General features: G+C 37.7%; 1 protein-coding gene across 2 annotated transcripts in view; it reads left to right on the top strand.

Annotated features, from left to right (window-relative positions):
- The window catches only part of LOC150093796 (uncharacterized), a 544,781-nt gene that overhangs the window by 32,014 nt on the left and 487,561 nt on the right, over window positions 1-25,206 (top strand). For both annotated transcript variants that reach the window (XM_090413179.1, XM_090413180.1), the window contains exon 2: window positions 24,890-24,976. In XM_090413179.1, coding sequence (XP_090269305.1) covers window positions 24,890-24,976 — 87 coding nt within the window. The remainder of the gene's footprint in view (window positions 1-24,889; window positions 24,977-25,206) is intronic.

The following is a 25,206-nucleotide window of genomic DNA, read 5'->3' as shown; positions in this document are numbered from 1 at the left end:
TCCACCAGTTGGAGAGAGTGACCATATGGTTTTGACTTGGAAAATGAATAGACATGCAGGAGTATCAAGGAGATGGGAACTTATGTGGAATTATAAAGCAGGTGATTATAATAGTCTTAGACGTCAACTTTGGGAAGTTTCATGGAGGGAGGAATTGGAAGGCTGGGATATCATTAGTGTGTGGGAAATTGTGAAAGAATATTTATTAGCAGCAATGGTAAGTTGTATACCACGAGTGAAAAAGAGGACACAATTTGGAGTAAAGTGGATGACAAACAATATTAAACAGGAATTGCATGCAAAAAAGAGGCTACGGAAGAGATATAAGGAGACAGGTGAAGAGAAGATGCATGAAGAATATAAGACACAGGCCAGAAGAGTGACTAGTGTGGTAAGGAAAGTGAAACTGGAATATGAGAGGAGATTGGCCCTAAGATCCAAAGAAAATCCTAGGGAATTTTTTTAGCTATGTGGCCAGTAAGAGGAGAAATGACTGTGGAAGAAATGATATTGTGGGATAAAAATGGGAATAGAGTGACTGATGCAGAGGACATAGTGGTTGTTCAATGAACACTTTATTGGAGTATTTCATCCTGGAGGAGTCAGTTTTAATGCTAGAGGGATAGGGCTGGTTCGAGGTTTAGAGGTACAGGAGGAGAGTGTGTTTCAGAAACTGAGTACTCTGGATGTCAGTAAAGCTTTGGGACTGGATGGTATTTCACCACGAGTTTTGAGAGAATGTGCTAGGGAACTGACAGTGCCTTTAACCTGGCTTTTCAATGAAAGTCTGGCTTCGGCAAAGGTGCCCAGGGAATGGTAGGAAGGTAAGATAGTTCCATTGCATAAGGGTGGTAACAGACTGAAATTGTCTAATTATAGGCCAGTCTGTGTGTCATCAGTAGTTGTTAAGATCTTGGAGAAAGTAGTGAGGGACCGTATACAACATTGGGCAGATGAGGGTAATGTTTTCTGCGAGAGTCAACATGGATTTGTGAAAGGGTGCTCTTGTTTTAGCAATATGCTAGCCTTTTATAATAAAGTTACAAGAACATTAGATGAGGGAAAGGCATATACTGCAATTTTCTTAGACTTAGCAAAGGCATTTGACAGGGTGCCACATGATAAGCTGATATTTAAGTTGCAGCACATGGGTCTGGATATCAGATTGGTCAACTGGATTCAGGATTGGCAGTCTGATAGGTATCAGAGAGTTGTGTATGGTGGAACAGTTTCAAGGAGGCAGAGGGTTACAAGTGGGGTCCCACGGGGCTCAGTACTAGGACCAATATTATTTAACCTTTATATCAATGACATTGCCAGTGGATTGCAAGGGGATATTCAGTTGTTTGCAGATGATGTGAAGCTGGGAAGGATTATTAGTAATATTGCAGATGTGGTATCCCTGCAAGAGGATTTGAATAAGCTAGATAGATGAGCAAATGAATGGGGGTGTTGGTGTAATGCAGCAAAATGTAAGGTCTTGAGGTTTGGGAAATATCGATGGGATGCTGCATACTCTATGGGAGGAGTTATGCTGGAGGAAGTAGGGGAGATGAGATCTGGGATTGATGATTGATAGAAACCTGAAGTTAGGGGACATATTGCAAAGGTGGTGAAGGTAACACAGAGGATTGCTGCAATTATGAGAAGGACACTGACCTGCAGAGATAAGAGGGTTATCATTCCGTTGTATAAGTCTCTGATCAGACCACACTTGGGCTATTGTTCTCAGATTTGGTCCCCAGGATTTGAAGGGGATAAATTAACTGTGGAAAAGATACAAAGATGGTTTCTGGACTGTACAAGGATAGTTATGAGGATCGGCTGAGGGAATGTGGACTGCAGAGTTTGGTGGATAGAAGGAGAGGTGATATGATTGGGACTTTTAAACTGTTGAGAGGTGGTTACAGGGTTGACACTGGGGAGTTCTTTCGCTTGGTTGAACAGCAGGAAGGAGTGATGACAAGAGGCCATCCCTGGAAGTTACGAAAGGAAACTGTGAGCAAGAGGGTAAGGAGTGGTTTCTTTGCGTGGAGAGTGGTTGAACCGTGGAATGCATTGCCTGATGGAGTGGTGGGAGCGAGAACGGTCAATGAGTTTATAGAGTGGTGTGATAGACTTTGTGTTTCTTAGGGGGGACCTCCCCTCAATGAGTCTTGACAGACTTTATGTTCTTAGGAAGGACTTTCCACAACAAGTCTTTTGGCTCCATGGAGGCCTGAATAATAATAATAATAATATTGCCATCTGCAATTTTCTAATCACAAGCTTTACTGTCATCATGAGACCTTGTGTGAGACCTTCAACCTTCTGTCAGTACTGACAAAGCTATACTTCCCTTTGTCAGAGGATTGAATCCTTTAATTTTCCTTGTAACCCTAGGTAAGGGCCCTAACCAGGTACTGACGGCTGAGCCCAGGTTGTTTATAGAAGTCTGCTCCTCTGAAGATTCTTCTGCATATTTCACCATTGGGATATGAATTCTCTTCTGCTGATTTGTCCATTGTTCTTCACAGGTCCATTAGCATCCTTGTAGGGAATGTACTCTACAGAAGGTATTCTTGAATTTAAACCAATCTCTCAGAGAATTACAACTCTTAGATTGAAAATCAATGTGCAGTGTGACATAAGTATGCTACAAATATATCACCCACCTCCAGTCATTCAGATGAAGAAATTAACAATTTCTATTTGGATCTATATCTTTCTATTTGGATGTGACATTTGCACACCATGGCACTTGACCACACGAAGAAAGACTTAGTTTCGAGTCTAGTTGGCGACTAGAGGAAATTTTTCTAAGGCTTTTTTTGGGAGGAAGGCAAGATAGTGTCATTGCATAAGGGTGGTAGCAGACTGGAAGTATCTAATTATAGGCCAGTTTGTGTGTCATCAGTAGTTGTTAAGATCTTGGAGCAATTAGTGAGGGACTGTATACAGCATTGGGCAGATGAGGGTGAGAGTCAACATCTGTGAGAGTCAACATGGATTTGTTAAGGGGCACTCTTGTTTTAGTAATATGCTAGCCTTTTATAATAAAGTTACAAGAGCATTTGATGAGGGAAAGGCATATACCTCCATTTTCTTGGATTTACTGAAGGCATTTGAGAGGGTGCCACATGATAAGCTGATATTTAAGTTGCAGCACATGGGTTTGGATGTCAGGTTGGTCAACTGGATTCAGGATTGGCTGTCCGATAGGTATCAGAGAGTTGTGTATGGTGGGGCAGTTTCAAGGAGGCAGAAGGTTACAAGTGGGGTCCTGCAGGGCTCAGTACTGGAACCTATATTGTTTAATCTTTATATCAGTGACATTGTCAGTTGTTTGCAGGGGGATATTCAGTTGTTTGCAGATGATGTGAACCTGGGAAATGTTATTAGTAATAGTGCAGATGTGGTAGCCCTGCAAAAGGATTTCAATAAACTAGACAGAATGGCAAATGAATGGGAGTGTCGGTTTAATGCAGCAAAATGCAAAGTCTTGGAGTTTGGATACATTGATGAGAGGCTGCATACTCTATTGGAGGAGTTAAACTGGAGGAAGTAGGGGAGACAAGAGATCTGGGGTTGATGATTGATGGAAACCTGAAATTCAGGGGACATATTGTAAAGGTGGTGAAAGTAACACAGAGGATTGCTGCAATACTGAGAAGGACACTGACCTGCAGAGATAAGAGTTATCATTCTGTTGTATAAGACCCTGGTCAGATCACACTTAGACTATTGTTCTCAAATTTGGTCCCCAGGATTTGAAATTGATAAATTAATTGTGGAAAAGGTACAGGGGCAGATAACAAAGATGGCTTCAGCACTATACAATGTTAGTTATGAGGATCGGCTGAGGGAATGCGGATTGCAGAGTTTGGTAGATAGAAGGAGAGGTGATATGATTGAGACTTTTAAACTGTTGAGAGGTGGTTACAGGATTGACATTGGGGAGTTCTTTCGCTTCATTGCACAGCGGGAAGGAGGTGATGACAAGGGGCCATCCCTGGAAGTTACGAAAGGAAGCTGTGAGCAAGAGGTTGAGGAGTGGTTTCTTTGCATAGAGGGTGGTTGAACCGTGGAATGCATTGTCTGATAGAGTGGTGAGAGTGAGAACAGTCAAGGAGTGGTATAGTAGACTTTGTGTTTCCTGTAGGGATCTTCCACGATGAGTCGTGATAAACTTTGCATTTCCTAGGAAGGACCTCCTGCGATGAGTCTTTTGACTCCATGAAGGCCTGAATAATAATAATAATCTCTCCAACACTTGCAGAGATAGTATATTCATATTTACGAATTTAGGGATACAAAACACGTGTTGAAATGATTATTTTACTAATTATTAATAAAATAACACTTGACGTTTCGACCTCTGTATTGAGGTCATCATCAGAAGTATACATGTGTATAGTTAACCAAGCTACATGCTCTTGCACTCTATAATGGTAAATTATATCTATGCTGTTAATTAATCTTTTTCTTAGTCTGACCTATAGTGATAATTAAATTTTTAAAAAAATAAATAAAAATTAAATAAATAAATAAATAAAAAACTGCAATAAACTCTGCTAAAGTCCTCATGTACTAAGATTCTTCTGAATTTGTACAGTTCAGATTGTTATCCTACGATTTTCTTCAGGACTTATACAGTTCAAGTTGCTATCGAATGTTAAGGGGAAAAAAAAAACACTTCACCAAGTCTTCTTATAGTGGAATTTTTCTTTGGCTTGTTCTGGTTGCTATAAAGGTTGCAAATGGGTCCTCCACATTCTTGGAATGGTTAGGCCATCATTTTTGTTCAGATTTGGATTATGTTTGAGCATTTCACATGATTCTTTAAATTTCCTCTCGAACCAGGTTTTTGTACGGTGTAGGGACTTGGTACCTTTACAATCAGTTCTGTGGTATATTTGGTGTGAGTGGTCAGAAAGGCTGGTTTTCCCAAAATGGATGCATTTAATGTGTCGTTTGTGTTCATCCTTCCTAATTGGGATGGTTTCCCCTATGTATGGTAGGTTACATGTGCATTGTATTTTGTATACCCCTGGGTGGGCTAGGTGTGGAAGAGGATTTTTGGAAGAACTGAGCATGTGTCTTAATTTTGTCAGGAGTTTAAAGGCGGTTTTGATGTTGTATTTGTGTAGTGTTCTGTCTATTTTTTCGGAAATGCCTCTAACATAAGGTATGGCAATAGTATTCTTGAAATCTTTTTTGTTTTTACTAGTATCTATGGAGGAGCTTGTGAATAGTTTTTTTACTGTATCCATTTTTTATAAATGTATGGTTAATGATTTTGTATTCCTGGTTTAGAGCATGTTTATTTGAACAAATAGTTTGAGCTCTGTGTTTAAGGGTGCTTATAGCACCTAGTTTTTGTGTTGGGTGGTGATAAGAATTTTTGTGTGTGTAGGCTTGCAGTAGACTGAGAAGAGAGACAACCTGAGGGAAGACGAGTGTGTCTAGGAACGGAAGGGAGTTGTTTTTTTATATTTCAGTGGTGAATTGGATACGTTTGTGTTGTTTGTTCAGGTGGCTAAGGAATGTATTTAGTGCTTCACAGCCACAGGGGCCAAATGGCAAAAATATTGTCGACGTATCTGAATTTATCATTCTGTTGTATAAGACCCTGGTCAGATCACACTTAGACTATTGTTCTCAAATTTGGTCCCCAGGATTTGAAAGGGATAAATTAATTGTGGAAAAGGTACAGGGGCAGATAACAAAGATGGTTTCAGCACTATCATTAAACAGAATGATAAATTTTGGGCTTTAGGCATGCTGACTCTAGAGCTCGTTGCTCAGAGTTTCCATATAAAAGTTAGCTATTGGGGGACGTGAGTGGTGAGCCCATGACTGTACCTTCTTTTTGAAGGTAAAAATTGTTTTGCCACACGAAATATCCAGAGTGGAGTACGTGGGCAAAGAGGGCCGTGATGAAAAATGGATATAGTAAAAAAACTATTCACATGATCCTCCACAGTGATATTAGTAAAAACAAAAAAGATTTCAAGAATGCTATTGCCATACCTTATGTTAGAGGCATTTCCAAAAAAAATAGACAGAACACTACACAAATACAACATCGCCTGTGAATAAGTTCTCTAAACTTGTGCTCCTGCATTTCATTGTAATTACAAGTGATTTTTTTTGTGCAAAATAAGCAGTAAATGAAAAACTAATGGCGGTACTAAGGAGCCAGTTATTTCTGCACAACTTGTAAGTACCCTTAGTCCATTAAATCAGCTATTTTCTACAATTAAAAAACAACCGTGAAAGCACTATGCCTACCGTGCGAAGTAAAGATGGCGGCAACAAAGGCCAAGAACGGAGGATTACCTCCAGTCTCTTCATCGTTACATCGCCGATCGCTAACAAACCAAATGACATCACGAAGTGTTGCAACTGTGAAACAAGTTAAAGAAAATAAAAAAGGTACAACGTATGATTTCTGTTGCAACTGGCTGCATTCTTTCTGCGAAAATAAATGAATCGGCGAAAAAAGCTTTTTACCGATCTCAACCAGCCCTACTTCTGTACGATATGCCTCCCTTCCGTAAAGCAGCTACTAAACCTAGGCATGAGAGGTGAAAACATCGAACAACAGCTTAATACTATGATAGATACTTTCTCCTCCAATATCAGAAAGTTGGAATCTAAGCTCGAGATACTCAACGACCAGCACCTGAACGCAAGTGCACCCGTACCAGCTAATGAACTTCGTGAACTAATCGCATCTACGGTACACGAATCACTCGGGGCCAAAAATAGGAGACTCAATGCCAATATCCTGAAATTTCCGATGGAAAACGATGAATCGTTAAAAGAAGACGTCAGCAAACTTGCAGGAGAATGCAATTTTGATCCCCCAAATTATCATTAAATGCCATCATTTTGGACCCATAAACAAAAGAAAGGATGGAATGAATTTTCCACGTCTCGTGAAAGTGACCTGCAACACACCAACAAACACAGCCAAATTTATAACAGCGATTAACAACAAGCTAAAGGACATTCGCCCCCCCCCCCCAGTCACACATACGTGCCCGACCTGATGTAGCCTTTGCCGAGAGAGAACAAAGACGCGGGACACAGTCAAGTGGGCGATGGAATTAAAGCTCAAATATGCAATTCTATTCTTGATCTATTACCAAGTAAAAATGAGTTTAAAGAATGGTATAAACATAAAATTTGAAAAATCTCACTCATAATTAAATTTATTTTTATCGTGTAGAATTACGAATTGTATACAAGTTATATTGAAATTTCCCATACAAAAAAATGAGTCAGCTAGTTAATAAATATTTATATTATATATTTTCGTTTATATCATATATCAAAATTAGTAGGATCATTTAAGAAAGAGATGGTTAAAAGGAGTGGTCCGAAAATGATTTAAAAATGAAAAGGTATAATTGCACAATATTAAAATAATGAAAAAATACAGGTTTTTAATTCATTTATCAATATTATTTTGTAAAGAAGTATTTTTCAGCTTTACTGCATAAGGTCTCTTCTTTGGCAATTTATCATTTGAGCATTTTGTGTGCGGTTAATTAGTTTAATATGCATTCGCAAGATATTTTGACTTCTATTAAACAGTAAGACTAGTTGTTTGTTTATTGCATCGTTTCCAATATTTGTGTCAACGTTACAGTTACAACGTGCAAAGAACAACTTTAAGTAAATAAAAGGTATGTATTCAAAATTTATTATTATTATATGGGTATTTCCATGGAGTCAGAAGACTCATCACGGAGACCCAAACTATCAAAACAATATCTATCATACCTCTTCTTGAACTCATTTACAGACGAAGCACTCACAGCTGAGTTAGGCAATGCATACCATTCATTCACCAGTCTCCAACCAAAAAATCTAGATCTCACACCCTTGTTAACCACACTTTTCCTTAATTTCCAGGGATGACCTTTTGTTCTTCCATCACTATCACACAGGTGAAATATTTTCCTTGCATCAATCTTATAAAAACCTTTAAGTCATTTAAATGTTTCTATCATGTCTCCACTTCTCCGCTTATTAACCAACCTCTGTAATCCACAAGCTCTCAATCTATCAATGTAGGGAGCATTTTTTTTTTACACCACTCATCAACTTAGTCACTCTCCTCTGAGCCCCTCTCCACCAATTCCTCATCTCCAAGGAATCCAGGCAAAAAGACTTGAGCACAGTAATCCAAATGTGGACATATCAACGCCTTATAAAGAGGAATAATAACCTCTTTATCTCTGGATGTTAGTGTGTTCTTCAATAACGAAGTAATCCTATATGCAATCTTGGACACCTTAGCAATGTGTCCTCTGAACTTCAACTCCCTATCCACTAATACCCCCAAGTCCCTAGCCTCATCAATCTCTTGGAGTACCGTTCCATCAATGTAGTACACAGCTGGTAATCTTTTAACCCCAAAATGCATAACTTTACACTTTTCCAGATTGAACAGACATCCTTTGCCATTTTTCCAGCTTATTTAAATCATCCTGCAAACTCTCAACATTGGCTTGATTTCTTACTGCGCTTGCCAACTTTGCATCGTCAGCAAACAACTGAACATCTCCCTTCAAGTCATTTCCTATATCATTTATGTACAAATTAAACAATAACGGCCCAAGCACAGAGCCCTGAGCCACACCACTGGTCACCTGCTTCATCCTGGACTCTGCTCCTCCATACACTACTTCTTTCTGGTATCTCTCAATTAGCTATTCTCTTATCCATAACACCAGCTTAGTATCCATCCCCATTTGTTCTAATTTGCGCAACAGTATTCCATGGGGTATCCTGTCAAAAGCCTTTGCAAAATCCAGAAGTATCACTGTGTAGCCATTCTCCTTGTCCAACTCAGATGTCACTCTATTATAAAAAGTTAATAAATTACTAATGCAGGACCGACCTTTAACAAAACCATATTGGCCCTTATAGAGTATCATATTCTGATCCATCCAATCCTGAGATGGTAATTGGCCTGTAATTTACAACCACAGTCTTGGATCCTCCTTCATGCAGAGGAACTATTTTGCCTTCCTTCCACTCCCTAGGGACCATACCAGAGTTCAAACTCAACTTAAATAACCAAGTAAGAGGAGTTGACAATTCCCTTGCACATTCGCGTAACACCCGAGCTGATATTCCATCTAAACCAAGAGCAATGTTTGCGTTTAAATTCTGCAATATTCTAAGTACCTCTGTTTCATTAACTTGAATTCTCACTTCAGTTATTGCTTATTGCTACAGGTACAGAGATATCCTCACTTGGGTGATACTCACTAACTCTACTATTACATCTGATTTCGTAACCTCAATGCCATCTGCACCCACTAAGGTTATCCTTCCAAAGTCATTCTTCATTTTACTTGCCACTTAGCGAAAGAACTCTTTGGAATTACCCCAGATTCCCTTAGCTAAGGTCTTCTCATAATCGGATTTTGCTTTTCTTACTGTGCTGGTAACCTTTCTAGCCTGAGCTTTGTACTGCTCATGAGTGTACTGATCACCTTTCTCCTTGTAAATTCTCCATAACATTTTCTTTTTTTTTTGTAGATCAAGTCTGATACTACTACTCATCCATCTAACGCCTACTTTGTTAATCTTCCTAACCATGGGAATACATTCTGATATTGCCTCCCTCAGATACCTGCTAAACATATCCCATGCACTGCTAACATCTTTCCCCTGTAATATTTTCTGCAATGGGATGGCTGTAAGCTCACTCCAAAGCTTGTTATAGTTACTTAACCTGTAGTTCCGAATATACCCATTCTTAAGAGAGAAGTCCACAAATTTTGCAACCTCCCAAGTCAATACTAGATCACTCTCACCAATTGGAGGTAACGAGGACACCTTTCTTATGCATATGCCCTCTGAACCTATGACCAGATCCAACACCCTCACATCACGAGTCCCTTCAGTTATGTGCTGTTTCAAGTAATTATCTCTTAGGTGTATGAATTTCAATTCCCTTTTGCCACGTGATAATTCCTCCTTCCAATCGATATCACTATAACTAAAATCTCCCACAATAATCACTAATTTCCCTTCAAATAATTTTAATCGTATACTGAATTGTATACATAACATCTAAATTAATTTAAATAAATTTCAAACTCTTGATTATCTCTCAAATGGAAACAAATTGCTGAGTACAATTATTACGATGAATCTTTTATTTGTGTCCCAACAAATAAAAGATTTCACCCAACAAGTGGAAAATTAAGAATTTTCACTTGTTTCTATTCTTCAGAAATGGATAGTTCAAGAATATTAAGTCAAAGAGACAAGGAAAAATATGCTTGGAATGGGTATCTTTATGTTAAAGACAAGATTGATAAGGCAGGTTCAATTCAGTTTTGGCGATGTGAAAATAAAAACAGAGGATGCAAAGGTAGAATCTGGACAAGTGTCAGTGATGGATCACTAATCTCTGAAAAACAGGAACACACATGTAGCAGTTCTGGAAATGTGGCCAGAGTTAATAACGCAAGAAGTTAGTACAACAGCCAAAAAACTAGCGATACGACAATGAGCAACCCATCACAAATCAGAACTGAAGTTCTACAAAATGTTTCTTCTGCAGTAGGAAGAATGCTTCCAAATTATAGCAGTCTGTGCAGAAATATTCAAAGAAGAAGATTAAAAAATTTAAAAGCCCCAATTAAACCTGATTCTAGGGAAACAGTAATTATTCCTGAAGAAAACTAAAATTATGAATTCAGTCCATCACAATTTGAACATTTTTTATTGGCTGATTCTGGATCAGAACAGGTCGACCCAATGAGAATATTAATTTTTGGTCGTAAAAGCCATGCAGTGTGGAGCCAAAGTATGAATGAATTATTTATGGATGGCACATTTTTACTTTCTCCCCTCTTTTTGCTCAAATGTTTGTTATTTTGACTATAAAGGATGGAGGTCCTGTTTTCCCTGTTTTGTATCGTTTACTACCTAATAAGACTCTTGAAACATACACAAACTTGTTAAAGATACCAAGTTATTTTAAATATAAACCTGGTTTTTTACTCCATTTCCCAAGTAAGCAAACAGACAAGTCAGTCAAGTTTGTGCCTGCAAGTCTAGCTGACCCTGCACTTAGTGCAAGTCCAAGGCAACTCGTGGTAAAGGTAGAATAAGCTCTGATCACTATTCTTAATATTTACCCTTAATGCAAAGCACATCTCCTGGAGGAGATGTATGATGCTATGTATTAAAGACAAGGGGCCACTACCCAGACCAGTTTCGACCTTTATTGAGGTCTCATCAGTAGTGATTAGAGCTTATTCTATCTTTACCATGAGTTGCCTTGGACTTGCACTACATGCAGGGTCATCTAGACTTGCAACACTTGCAGGCGCAAACTTGACTGACTTGTCTGTTTTGCTTACTTGGGAAATGGAGTAAAAAACCAGGTTTATATTTAAAATAACTTGGTATCTTTAACATATATTATACCTAAGGTAAAAAAACTTTCTATACGCAAAATTATTTTATATAATACGTGAAATGTGGCCATTACTAGATCCCGAAAATATAAATGTTGAGTTTGAAATTGCCATTCATCAAGCGTTACGTATAGTATTTCTACAAGCTAACATAAATGGTTAAATATAGTTGCTTTTTTCATCTTCTACAAAATCTTCATAAGCATTTAGCTTCATGCAGTCTTTTAACCAGATATACATGATATTATTTATGCTATTTCTGAACTTGAGAATCATTTATCCAATGAATTTGAACCAATTTTAGAATGGTTTATGAACACATACATAGGTCGTCTAAGGAATATTAGAACCAGGGTTCCACCGATTTTTCCCTCAAACGTCTGTGTACCAAAGAACAATAAATGGAAGCGATTGGACAAATAATTTTGCAGAAGCCTGTCATCGAAAACTTCAGTTGAGCTTTGTCAGCAACGCAAGTCATCCAAATTTATGGATTTTTATAAATGGACTACAAAAAATTCAAAAAACATATGATGTTGATTATGAAAGAGCAGTAGCAGGTTTTCAACATCAGCACAAACATGGACGTTATGATGAAACTGACCAAAGAATTTTGAAAAAAGTTATTAATTACGATAGGGAAAATATATTAGAATATTTACATGGTATTGCATATAACTATAATATGAATTAATAAATTTAAAAAAATTGTTTTCAATTTCATATACTTTTAGGTTTTAATGTATGTGTTATGTAACGTGTAAATATATTTGTTAATTACAAAATAATATTAATAAATGAATTAAAAAACTGTATTTCTTTATTTTAATATTGTGCAATTATACCTTTTCGTTTTTAAATAATTTTTGGACCACTCTTTTTAACCATCTATTTCTTATATGATTCTATAAATTTTGATATATGATATAAAAGAAAATATATCATATAAATATTTATTAACTAGCTGACTCATTTTTTGTATGGGAAATTTCTCATTTCTCAAAAAAAATTATTTAAATTTACCTGGTAATAGATCAACAGAATAGAATTGCATATTTGATATTTTATTCCGTCGCCCAGTTGTTGTGTACCCGAAGACAACTAGAAGAAAAATGCCAAAATGAGACAACAGTTGGATGATAGACTATAAACAAAACTAGTGCAAAAACCAAGTGATGCCACTAGTAGCCACCAAGGAGACCAGTATGCAGGCACTGCATAGGAAATGTGCAAGACCTTTGCGGTCAAATCCATGCCTCACAGAACCTTGCATATCCACTTCACCAACATCTGTGGCCTCAATTCCAACCTTAATAGCCTCCACTACCATCTGTAGTCTTCCAAATCCCACCTACTCTTTTTAACAGAAACTCAAATTTCACCTTCCCCCATCACTATCTACTTCAACCTCCCTAACCAAACACTATTTAACTCCTTTTGACCCAAGGGTGGTGTCTGTGCATATATCCGCTCTGACATACCCTGCCAGAGAACACCTAACCTAGAATCGCCCAACTTCGACCTCCTTTGGCTAAAGTTATCCCTCCATCACTCAGTCAAATTCATCTGCTGTCTCTATCGCTCTCCTAATGCCACCAATCATTCTGAGCTCTTTCATTTCCTCTCCCTAAAAGTTGATTTTCTCCATTCCCACTATCCTAACAGCAAAATCATCCTCCTGTGTGATTTTAATGTCCATTACACCAATTGGCTATCCTCTTCCAGTTGTACAGATCCTGCAGGCAGAGATGCTGAAACATTTGCCATCACTAATGACCGTATACAAATTGTTCAAAAGCTGACCAGAATACCAGATAACCTGAACCACTCCCCAAATATCCTGGATCTCTTCCTTACTAATGACCCCTCCAATATGCAGTGAATGTAGTGAGCCCCCTTGGGTAATTCTGACCACGACCTGGTGCTCATCTTCTCCCCGATGAAACAACGCTTGCACAGTCACTCCCACACAAGAGTAGTTTGGCATTATAACAATGCCAAATGGGACAGCCTCCGAGATTATTATGCTTCATTCCCATGGTTGGATTATTGTTTCCAGTCTTCCAGTCCAAAAATATGCACCGAACATATCACCAAAGTAATCTCCACTGGCATGAAAACATACATTCCCTACACTACTCTGAACTGCCATCCCCAGACTAAACCCTGGTTCTCCAAAAGATGTGGCAATGTTGTACAAATGAAAAATCAGGCATACCATAACTGGCTCAAATCAAGAACCCCATCCTTCTTCAGTGCCTATACTGAAGCCCGAAACAGATGCAAGAAAATTATCAATGCTTCTAAAACAGAATTTGAACGGGCAGGAAGCTTGCAGCCTGTCGAAATGGCAGCCATGCCTTTTGGTCTCTTCCCAAGACAATTGGCCATAGCTTTTACCCTACACTACTCCCACCTCTATCATACCCAGATGGCTCAATTGCAACATCACCCACAGAAAAAGCTAACCTCCTGGCCTCACACTTTGCCTCCAATGCATACATACATACCTGACAATGGCAAATGTCCTGCAGTCATTCCAACTGCCCAACATGCAATGCCCCTGTATCCTTTTGCCAAAAAGATATCTTAAACCTGTTGTCTAAATTAGACACATTCCTAAAAAGGGTGATAAATCACTACGATCTAACTACTGCCCTATCTCACTCACTTCAGTCCTATCTAAAGTGATGGAGAAAACCATAAACTCTGAACTCCTACTCTACCTCGAAGGTATCCAACTGCTAAGCAACCACCAATACGGATTCTGTCGAAACTGATCAACAGGAGATCTACTTTCATACATCACCCATCGCTGGACTAATGCCATGGAGAAATTCGGCGAATTCCAAGTAGTTGCCCTTGATATCTCTAAAGCCTTTGACCGGGTCTGGCAGAAAGGCTTACTAAGCAAACTCACATCATTTGGACTATCTCAGGACTTCTGCAGATGGATTGCCAGCTTCCTGTCTGGACGAACACTATGTGTGATGGTATCACCATCCAACTAATGCTGGGGTCCCACAAGGTTCAGTTCTCTCACCGCCCCTCTTCCTTCTATATATCAATGACCTACTTCAGTTGACCTCTAACCCAATGCACAGTTTTGCAGATGACAGCACATTACACTCCTCCTTCTCATTTGACAAACCCTACTCTACACAGCTCACTTTGACCCGAGAACATCAACCACTACTGCACTTAATTCTGATGTCCAAGCCATCCTCCAATGGGGCTCAGATAACCTCGTCAACTTCAATGCTAGTAAAACCTAGTTCTGTCTTATTTCTCACAAAAAAGAATCATTTTCCCCTAAGATTGTTTTTGATAACACTCAAATTCCCAGACAAAATGAGATGTCTCTTCTCTGAATTACCCTGACATCAAGACTCTCCTGGCATAAACACATCACAACCATTGCATCCTCATCTTCCAAAAAAACTAGGTTTTCTTTTTCGCTCAAGACGCTACTTCACCTCTAAATAGCTGTTAACATTATACAAATTTCAAATCCGCCTAGCTATCGAATACTGCTCTCACATTTGGAGTGGGCTCCAAAAAGCTCCCTCAAAATGCTTGACTCAATACAGAGGAGAGCAATTAGACTGATAAATGACCCATCTCTCACCAACTCGCTCCTCTCACTTTCACATAGATGCTTGGTCTCTGCGACTTGTATATTCTATAAATATTTCCATGGGAAGTTCATTTGAAAGAGCATCAATAATTCCCCCACTCTGTACCAAGTCCATTGAAACACGTGCAGCTGCTGCCCAACATCCTTTCACAGTACACCTTGAAACACCACACAGAACAAGTTTCTTTTCCTCTTCCTTCATCCCTGCTACTGCGGTACTGTGGAATAGTCTTCTTCTGATGTATTTCCCAAGGAATACAACATACAGGCTTTTAATCAAATGCCAACAAGTTTCTCCTTTCACAACCCACTATCTATATACGGTACGTTAGTACCGTATATGGATAGTGGGTTGTGAAAGGAGAAATAGAACCGTATATAGAAAATCTGTCGTATATGGTCCCAACATAAAAAAACAACAACCTTTAAACCCCCAACAAAATTAAGACACATACTCAGTTCTTCCAAAGATCCTCTTCCACACCTAGCCCACCCACAGGTATACAAAATACAATGCACGTAACCTACCATACATAGGGGAAACAGGGTGAACCATCCCAATTAGGAAGGGCGATCACAAACGACACATTAAATACATCCATTTTAGAAAAACTGACCTTTCTGACCATGTACTCCAAATATACCGCGGAATGGAAAAATACCAATTCCCTACATTGCACCAGAACCTAGTTCAAGAGGAAATTTAATGAAGCATGTGAAATGCTCAAACGTAATCCAAATCTGAACAAAAATTAAGGCCTAACCATTCCAAGAATGTTGAGGACCCATTTGCAACCTTTATAGCAACCAGAACAAGCCAAAGAAAATTCCTGCTACAAGAAGACTTGAAGTGTTTTTTTTCCCCCCTTAACATTAAATAGCAACTTGAACTGTACCAGTCCTGAAGAAAATCGTAGGATAACAATCTGAACTGTACAAATCCAGAAGAATCTTAGTACATGAGGACTTTAGTAGAGTTTATTGTTTATCTCCACTGGCATGTGGATAATAAAATAAATAAAGGGGTCGAAACTTGACATTTTGACCCCTTTATTTATTTTATTTATTAATTATTTATATATATTTTTTATTTTATTTTATTTAATTATCACTATAGGTCAGGCTAAGAAAAAGATTAACTAACAGTGTAGATTTAATTTACCATTATAGAGTGCAAGAGCATGTAGCTTGGTTCCCTATAGACATATATCCTTCTGATGATGACCTCAATACAGGGGTCGAAACGTCAAGTGTTATTTTATTAATAATTAGTAAAATAATCATTTCAACACGTGTATTTTGTGTCCCTAAATTCGTAAATATGAATGCTGATCACCATGTAACCTTAAAAGAAAGATAGTATAAGTCACTGAAAATTGTAATGGGCAATTTTAACTGTAAACTAGGCAAGAAACAAAAAGGTGAAAGTGCTTTAAGTGTACAAGGTATAGTCAAAGAAATGAGAGAGGACAAAGACTAATTGAATTTACAGAAAGCAAGGGATTGTATGTAGCAAATACTTTCTTTAAAAAGCAAACCTGGAGATAAAAATGGAGAAGTTTTTAAATAAATTGATTATATTATGGTGAATAACATGGAAATACTACATGTATCTGTTATCAACCAGTTTAATTATGATAGTGATCATAGGCTAGTGAGAGCAAGGATGAAAATAAATAAGAGGAAGAGATTAAAATTATTATCATCATCAAATTCCTGCCATGTACCCTCAAGGGGTGTACAGGATATGATAGTACTACATGAAAAAAAAAAATTACATCATTATTAACTTCCTATCCACAATTTTCCTCCAAATCAGTCTGTTACTTGTCAAGACTCCAACATTATCAGATCTTGTATTTCTATCGTCTAAGGCACTTTGTACCGTATCACTCCACCTGTATCTTGGTCTTCCTCTGGGTCGTTTTGCTGCCAACCTGGCAGAGAAAAAATGTTTTGCTAATCTTTCTTCGCCCATTCTGTTCAAGCGACCATACCACCTGAGATTAGCTCTGCTAACGCATTCCTGGATGCTGACAATGTCAAGTTCTTGCCTAATAATATCCTCGTTTTTAATATGATATTGCCATTGATGCCATCTGTTCAGGCCTATAATCTTTCTCATGACTCTCATATATATAATAAATTTAGTTTAATCCTTTATCCAAGTGTGTGCAAACAAAGTTTTCGCGTGAAAGTATCTTCAGGACTGCGGTAAAGTGGTATGACGCCCCAGCTGGCATGAAATTTTGTTATTTTGTACCATCATTTTTTATTTTGGTTTAACCAATAAGAATACAATTTGGTCAGATAAATCCCAAATTGCCAGCCCATCCTCGTTCATTCAGTATCCAAGTAGATACCCAACAGGGTGCACCACGAGAAGGTGAGGATTGGACATTAGGTCAGAAGCTCCACACTAGAAGATGAAGATATGAAGAAAAAATTTAGCAAATAATGGGAGGAAAGTTGAAGGAAAAAAGAATGAATGAATCAGGCTTATCTAATAGAATGGAGAAAATAGATTCAAACAATAACAGAAGTTACTAAAAGTTTAAGAAAATCATTACCAGCAAATAGAACTTCTATAGAAAAACTTACTTTATGGATACTTGATCTAATAATAATAAAAAAAAAATAGAAGAAGAAGAAGAATTAGGTAAAAGACAATATAGAAGTAGCACATAGAATTAGTGGAAATGCAAAAGTTAGAAAAGCAAAAGTCTGAATTGTTCTTAAATATATTATTTAAGAACAATTCAGAACATAATATAAAACAAAAAAAATCTCTTTAAATGAACGAACAAGGGTTACATGGAATAAAAAAAAAAATGGATTCAAAATTGAAAACTGAGCAAGGAATAGCATAATACAATAGAGAAGAAATAATGAAATTATGTAATGAGTTTTATAGGGACCTATATGCAGGTAAGGAAACAGATACAAATCCTCTATTATATTTAGATAGGCTGAACCATCCATCAAGATGGATGAATTATGGAAGCCCTCAGGTCAGCAGAGAATAATAAAAGTCCTGGAGAAGATGGCATATTAGCCAAACACACAAAATCAGGAGGTTCAGTCTCATAAGGTCATATTGGGTATGTTCGATAATATTTTAACTACAGAAAAAATTTCAGTCCATCTATCTATCAGACATCATCAGATGTAGTCACTCAGATGCTCGGTGATATGCCACAACACTCCTCTTCAGGTGGTCCTGTTGTATGCTTTTCTAGAGGCTTTGACTCTCTGAAGATCAGTCACTCCAGGCATGCCATCCATTCATCTGTCTCATTGACAGTCTACCCCTTCCTCTTTTTTCCAGTGTAGTGGCATAAATCCTCGATTATCTTATTACATAAAAAAAAGGCAGCAGAGATGATATCACTAACTATTAGCCAATCAATTTGCTATCAAATTGTACAAAATGTTTATATCCATTATATTAAATAGGGTCACAACTTTTTTGGATGATGCACAGCTGTATGAACAGGCAGGATTCAGAGCAAGATTCTTTACAATAGATCATATCCACACTTTTAATCAAGTGATAGAAAAATCAAATGAATATAATCTATTTATTTAAAATAAAGAGCCAATAGGCTTCATTTTGGCGATGTAAACATTATTTAAATTAAGGGGATATTAAATCCCACATTGTTTTAAAACTGAATAAGAAACTCAAAGATCAGAATCAAAGAGTTTCATGCCGAATATAGTAATCATAAAAGTATCGGCGACTACTAGCGTAAGCTAAAGCACATAGTTCAAGTACTTAGTACAAACTAGGGCAACTCGCAGCAAAGGTGGAGAAAGTTCTGATCGCTATTCTTAGTATTTCACATAATGTAAAAACCCATCTCCTAGGAGATGTATGATGTTATACATTATGTTATGGTTGGAGGTCACTACCCAGACCGGTTTCGATCTTTATTGAGATCTCATCAGTGAGTAGCTAGACCAAATATAATACTACGGGTATAGTGAAAAGAACTTATATACTTTGCTATACGAGTTGTCAAAAAAGGTGCACCCATAAATTATTTAAAATAAAGAGCCATTAGGCTTCATTTCGACGATGTAAACATTGCTGTGAGTTGCCCTAGTTTGTACTACGTACTTGAACTACGTGCTTTAACTTACGCTAGTAGTCACCGATACTTTTATAGTTACTATATTTGGCATGAAACTCTTTGATTCCGATCTTTGAGTTTCTTATTTGGTTTTAAAACAATGTGGGATTTAATATCCCCTTAATTTAAATAATGAATATAATCTTCTTGCACATTTAGCATTTATAGATTTTGAAAAGGCCTTTGATTCTCTATATCAGTCAGAAATAATAAATAGTTTAAAACAACAAGCCATCTCAACAAAGTATTTCTGATTATTAAAAACTGTATAACAAATAACAAAATTCAACAGCTAGTATAAAGCTGGAGCATTAGGGAAAGGAATTTGGTATTAGGAGAGGAGTAAGACAAGGAGATCCTATATCACCTAAATTGTTTTCTGCTACATTGGAAGAAGTCTTTAACAACATCATGGGAAAACTATGTAATCAGCATCAATGGAAAAAATCTCAGTCACTTTTGTTTCGCAGATGACATTGTTCTTTTAGCAAAAAATGAAGCTCAGGAAATGCTAAATGATTTTGATAGACAAAGAAGGAAAAAAGATTAATGACTAATCTAACTAAAACCAAATTCAGATCAAACTAAACTAAATTTAACAGATAACTGTATTGAAATTGTGGAGGACTGTATTTATCATGGTCAGTTAGTTAATTTTAAGGAAAAACAATATAAAGAAATAAGCAAGATGAATCACTCAAGGAAACTTAGCATTTTGGCTCTATAAAGATTATTTGTTAGAAAATTTACCTCTATGTCTAAAAAGAAAAGTTTAATATATGCATCATTCCAGTGTTTACCCATGGAAGTTACACACGGGCAATAACTAAAAAACAGGAAGATAGGTTGCATGCTTCCCAAGGAGCCTCGTACAGAAGAATGCTCCACTTAACAAAAAAAAAAGGGATAGAATAAAAAAAAGTACTAGAATTAGAGAGATGCTGGAGTACTAAAAGATATTTTGAAGTGTTGTGAAGCATTTAAATGGAGGTAGGCTGGCCATATTAGTAGACTGCCAGACAAATGGTGTGACAAAGTTAAGCATTGAGTGGATACCAAGAGAAGGAAAGGTCACCATAGAACAAGATAGAGGGATAATATATTATTATTTTATTATTATTATTATTACCTAAGACCCCATGGAGTCAAAGACTCATCTAGGAGGTCCATTTATTATACACACAGCTCATCATACCGTGTTTTAAACTCATTCAAATGCTCTGCAGACACCACACGCTTAGGCAAGGCATTATAATCATTCACAACTCTGCATGAAAAAAACCTGCTTCTCACTCCCCTACTCACACCCTCTTTATACAGTTTCCAGGGATGACCTCAGGTTCTCCCCTGATCTCCCACTATTTTCTGTAGAACCTCTCCAGTATTGATCCTATAACAACCCCTTATTAGCTTGTAGATCCCCATCATATCTTCCCTCTTCCTCCTGTCCACCAGACTCTGCAAGTTGCAGCTTCTTAATCTTTCCTCATACTCTACATTCAGAGGTTAGAAACTACTTTAGTCAGTCGCCTTTAGATCCTTTCCAATATCTCTTCGTCCTTCTGAAAACCAGGTGACAAAATCTGGGCACAATAGTCCATGTGTGGCCTAATCAAAGCCTTATACAATGGAACAAGAATCTCTTTACTTCTACAAGTCAATGTCCACCGTATCATTCCCAGAAGCCTTTGTGTTGTCATAACAATTTTGGCTATGTGTCCCCTAAATTTCAGATCCGTATCCACTATCACTCCCAGGTTTCTTAATTCCTCCACCTCTGACAATATATCCTCACCAAGCATAAATTCTGCATCCCATTTTTATTTTCCAAATTTTAAAACCTTACGTTTTGCAGCATTGAACTCGCATCCCCATTTCCATGCCCAATCACTCAATTTATTCAAGTCTTCATGTAAGGCCACAATATTTTTTCTACTCTTCATGGCTCGTCCCAACTTTGCATCATCTGCAAACAACTGAATATCTCCATCCAAATCATCTCCAATATCATTAATATACAAGTTAAACAGCAATGGCCCTAAAACAGACCCCTGAGGCACACCACTAGTAACTTTCCTTTTCCTAGATATCACTCCCCCATACACAACTTGTTGATACCTATCAGATAGCCAGTCTCCAATCCAAGGCACCAATCTAATATCCAACCCCATCTGCTCTATTTTGACTATCAACTTATCATGCAGTAATCTATCAAAAGCCTTTGTGCAATCTAAGTATATTACTGTGTATCCTTCTCCTCTGTTCATGGAAGCAGTCATCTTATTGTAATATGTAAGTAGATTACTACTTACATATTACATGACCTCCCTTTATCCATGCTGTCCATCAAAGATAATACCATTGTTGTCAACCGAATTCTGGATTATAGTTCTCACAAGTTTCTCCAACAACTTAACTCCAACACCTGACACACAAATAGGCCTATAGTTTGATGCTCGAGTTCTATCACCTCCTTTATGAAGTGGCACAATCATGCCCTCTTTCTAATCCTTAGGAACTTGACCCAGTGCAAGACTTGTGTTAAAAAAAAAATATGTCAAGGTCGGCATCAACTCATGGCACATTCCTTCAGAATACGTGGTGATATATTATCAAGTCCCACAGCCTTATTTACATCGTTTGCTCAACTCGCCATACACCTTTTGCTCACTTACGGCCAGTCTCTCTTCCCCCATCATCAACTGCTCTCAATCTCTCTCAATCCTCACGAAACACATCATACCCTTCCATCTTTGTTCCTGTCAGGATGTCGTCCTCATCTAACCACCACGTCTCACTTATTCCAACAATTTTTGGGTGAACAGACTCGATTAGTGCAACCATTTCATCTACCTTGTTTCTTACACTTCTAGCATTTGTATACAAACACAACAGCTCATTCCTGGATCGACAGCTAGTTCCACTGATACCACTCATTCGATGTGATCTCTCCATGCTCGATTGGGGACATTTCCCTTTCTGCTTATTCATTTTAGAATCCTCTTCAATCCCAACTGTTTCCTCTTGAACCCAGGTCATCCCATTCCTTTCCTGTCTGCACATGCTCTCACATCCTCTTGGAGCATCCACCTTTCTCATGCTGTGTACCCCTGTCCAGCCTGAGCCTCCCTGTTTATCTTGCACACCCATTCTCTCATTTTCCATACTCATTGCACTCACTTCCTTATAACCACCTCTTCAATCTCTCCTGTCGTACTCTCCTGTTCTTCCACATCACTTCCCACTAGATCTGATTCATTCTCTTTACTCATTATTACTTCTCTACCTTCCAGCAGCAGTCTCTCCAAGTGACTCACACCATTACCACTCAAATGCAGTCCATCGCTCCCATACAGTTCACTTCGTGCTTCAAACTCATTCCACACATTAACAAATTGTACTCCCCTCTCCTCACACATTTCAGCCAACATATCATTCATAATCCTTGTTCTCTGCCTCATCTCACCACAGTCATACCTAGGCAACACGTTTAGTTCCCCTTCCTGTCACACTATTCTCTTTTATCCGTCTAAGCAGCCTCCTGATATCCATTCTGACATGTCATTTGTACCTATTAAAACCATCAACTCCTTTGCTCGCTCCCTCCTCATATCAATGCCTCAATCACTCTACTCATTTTACTGCCTGGAAAACATACCTTGGGCATCCTCTCATTTAGCACATCTTTAATAATGGAGTCGCCATACAACGCCACTCACTTGTCTTTTGTTAACTCTTTCATACCTACTTGATTTGTTTTAATCATTTTCACCTGAATTTTCTTAATTTCACTCTGCATCCATTTCATCTCTTGCCTAATCCAACCCAATTCAACTTTCGAATCTTGCGTCACATTCTCTCTATCATTCAATCTTTCTAATTTTTGAACTCTCAACTCCCACTTCACACTTTCACTCTCATTCATCCTTTTGAGTTTCCGTGCTTTCGGTCCATGCATCCAACTTTCACTTTCATTCATTGTTTCCATTTTTCCCACTTTCGAACCTTGTGTCACACTATTTCCAGATTCATTCATTCTTTTGATTTTTCCAGCTTTCTAATCTTTCGTCATGCTATTTCTGGTTTCTTTCGTTCTCTCAATTTCGTTGCCTTCCATCACATTCACCTCACTTTCGTTCTTTTTACCATCCATTACCGGCCTGGTTGGTTGAGTGGTTAACGTATCCGCTCTGCAGCCAAAAGGCTGCAGGTTCGAATCCCGCAGTGGGCATGGATATTTGTGATTGTCCGTGGAAATATTAGTGGTGATGGTGGGCAGTAGATGCCATTGGTGGATTGAGTGGAGACAGAGAGTTGTAGAATGGTGCTCTCCCTTGATGAGTCTTTGGACTCCCTGGAGGTGTCACGTAATAATAATAATTACGGTTTTTAAATCACTCATTTTCTTTTTCAATGATTTTTTAACAATTTTTTGCCTTTCTTTCACATCATGCTTCTCTTTTGAACAAGCACCCATTCTTCCTACGACATTCTTGCTACTAACACTTTCTGCCTTATTAGTACTTATCAAATCCTCGTTTAGCTCACACTTCGCACATATCCTCCTTCCATCAGCCCTAAATATCCACAAATCATCTATGTAATCAAAAGAATACATGTAGCACACCTTGCACTTCATGAAACAACTGAAGCTGCTGCCATCTTTCTTCTGTTGGTTCCAATAACAACAAATTTGTAAATAAGTTTAAGCAAAATATCCCACACACTAATAATACTAGTAGCGCACAACTTTTATAGCAGCTCTTACTCAAACAATCACTCATATACAATTAATTATTTCAAGAATAACTTATCTGAATCCGGAGCTCTTTTTACACACCACCACTACTGTTGCCCCACGAGCACACTCTATAGAAAGGTTTGACACGAGATGGTGGACATTGGCTGAAGACAGACTGATCCGGAAAGTTAAGGGAGAAGTCTATATCAAGCAGTGGATGGAAAGAGGTTAAAGAAGAACATCTGCAGTATTATCTGTGTCGACTGTTAGTAGTTTGCCAAAACAGTCATGCCAGACGGGACATTCAGCGCTGCACAACTGAGGCATCCTACGAGAAGGCCTTGATGCTGGTTCAGGCTCAACCAATTCATTATTGGACACTTTCACCCATTCCTGGTGCAATTCTCTACATGCTTTGAACTCCAGCCCAATCCTCGAGCCAGTCCTTGTCCCAAGGTTACTGATCCATCTTCTCAACTTCCCTTACCTACATTACTCTATCGACTAGATATTGCAGGCGCAAACTTGACATTTTGTCTGTTTGCTTACTTGGGAAAATATGGAGTAAAACCAGGTTTAAAATTGCTTGGTATCTTTAACATAATTATACCCAAGTTAAAAATACTTTCTACAAAAAGATTGCTTGTCTTTGAACATCATTCCTGTAGGATACAGGCCTGTGTTAATAATGACTACAATTTTTTTTTTCTTCAGATTTCATGTTTTTAACTTGATGTCTGCCAGCTCATTTTCATTGGCTGGTTTTAAATATTCTAATTAAACATAATGTTAAGTGGATAATTGTTTTGATTAGAATTAATAATTTTAATGTTTGATATTTTAATCTGAATATTAGATAATACTTTTATTATTACATATATAATAATAGCACAGTTGATAAAGAGGCTGCAAATCTATTAATTTTATTTGTTTTCAGAATGATAATTCATGTCCAGATTTTTTTAATGTTCTTGCCATTAGCACTTGGCATAGATGGACCAAATGTTTGCACTAAACAAGAAACGTAAGTAATTTCCTTTTGATGTGGTTCATCTAAAAGTAATACAATATTTATTATTTAAATGAATTTCATTTGTGTCAGAATGAAAATTAGATTTAATAAATTAGTCATTTTAGTAACTTGAATGTGATATATTTTATCATCATCATCATCAGATTCCTGATATATACCTTTGGGGTATACAAGATATTATGATAGTACTACATAACAAACTTTATACCACTACCTACTTC

The sequence above is a fragment of the Typopeltis vanoorti genome, chromosome 23 (genome assembly GCF_054136105.1).
Source record: "Typopeltis vanoorti isolate ZY-2024b chromosome 23, IOZ_Tvanoo_1.0, whole genome shotgun sequence".
Classification (NCBI taxonomy): domain Eukaryota; kingdom Metazoa; phylum Arthropoda; class Arachnida; order Uropygi; family Thelyphonidae; genus Typopeltis; species Typopeltis vanoorti.
This window is presented reverse-complemented; position numbering and strand designations above follow the sequence as displayed.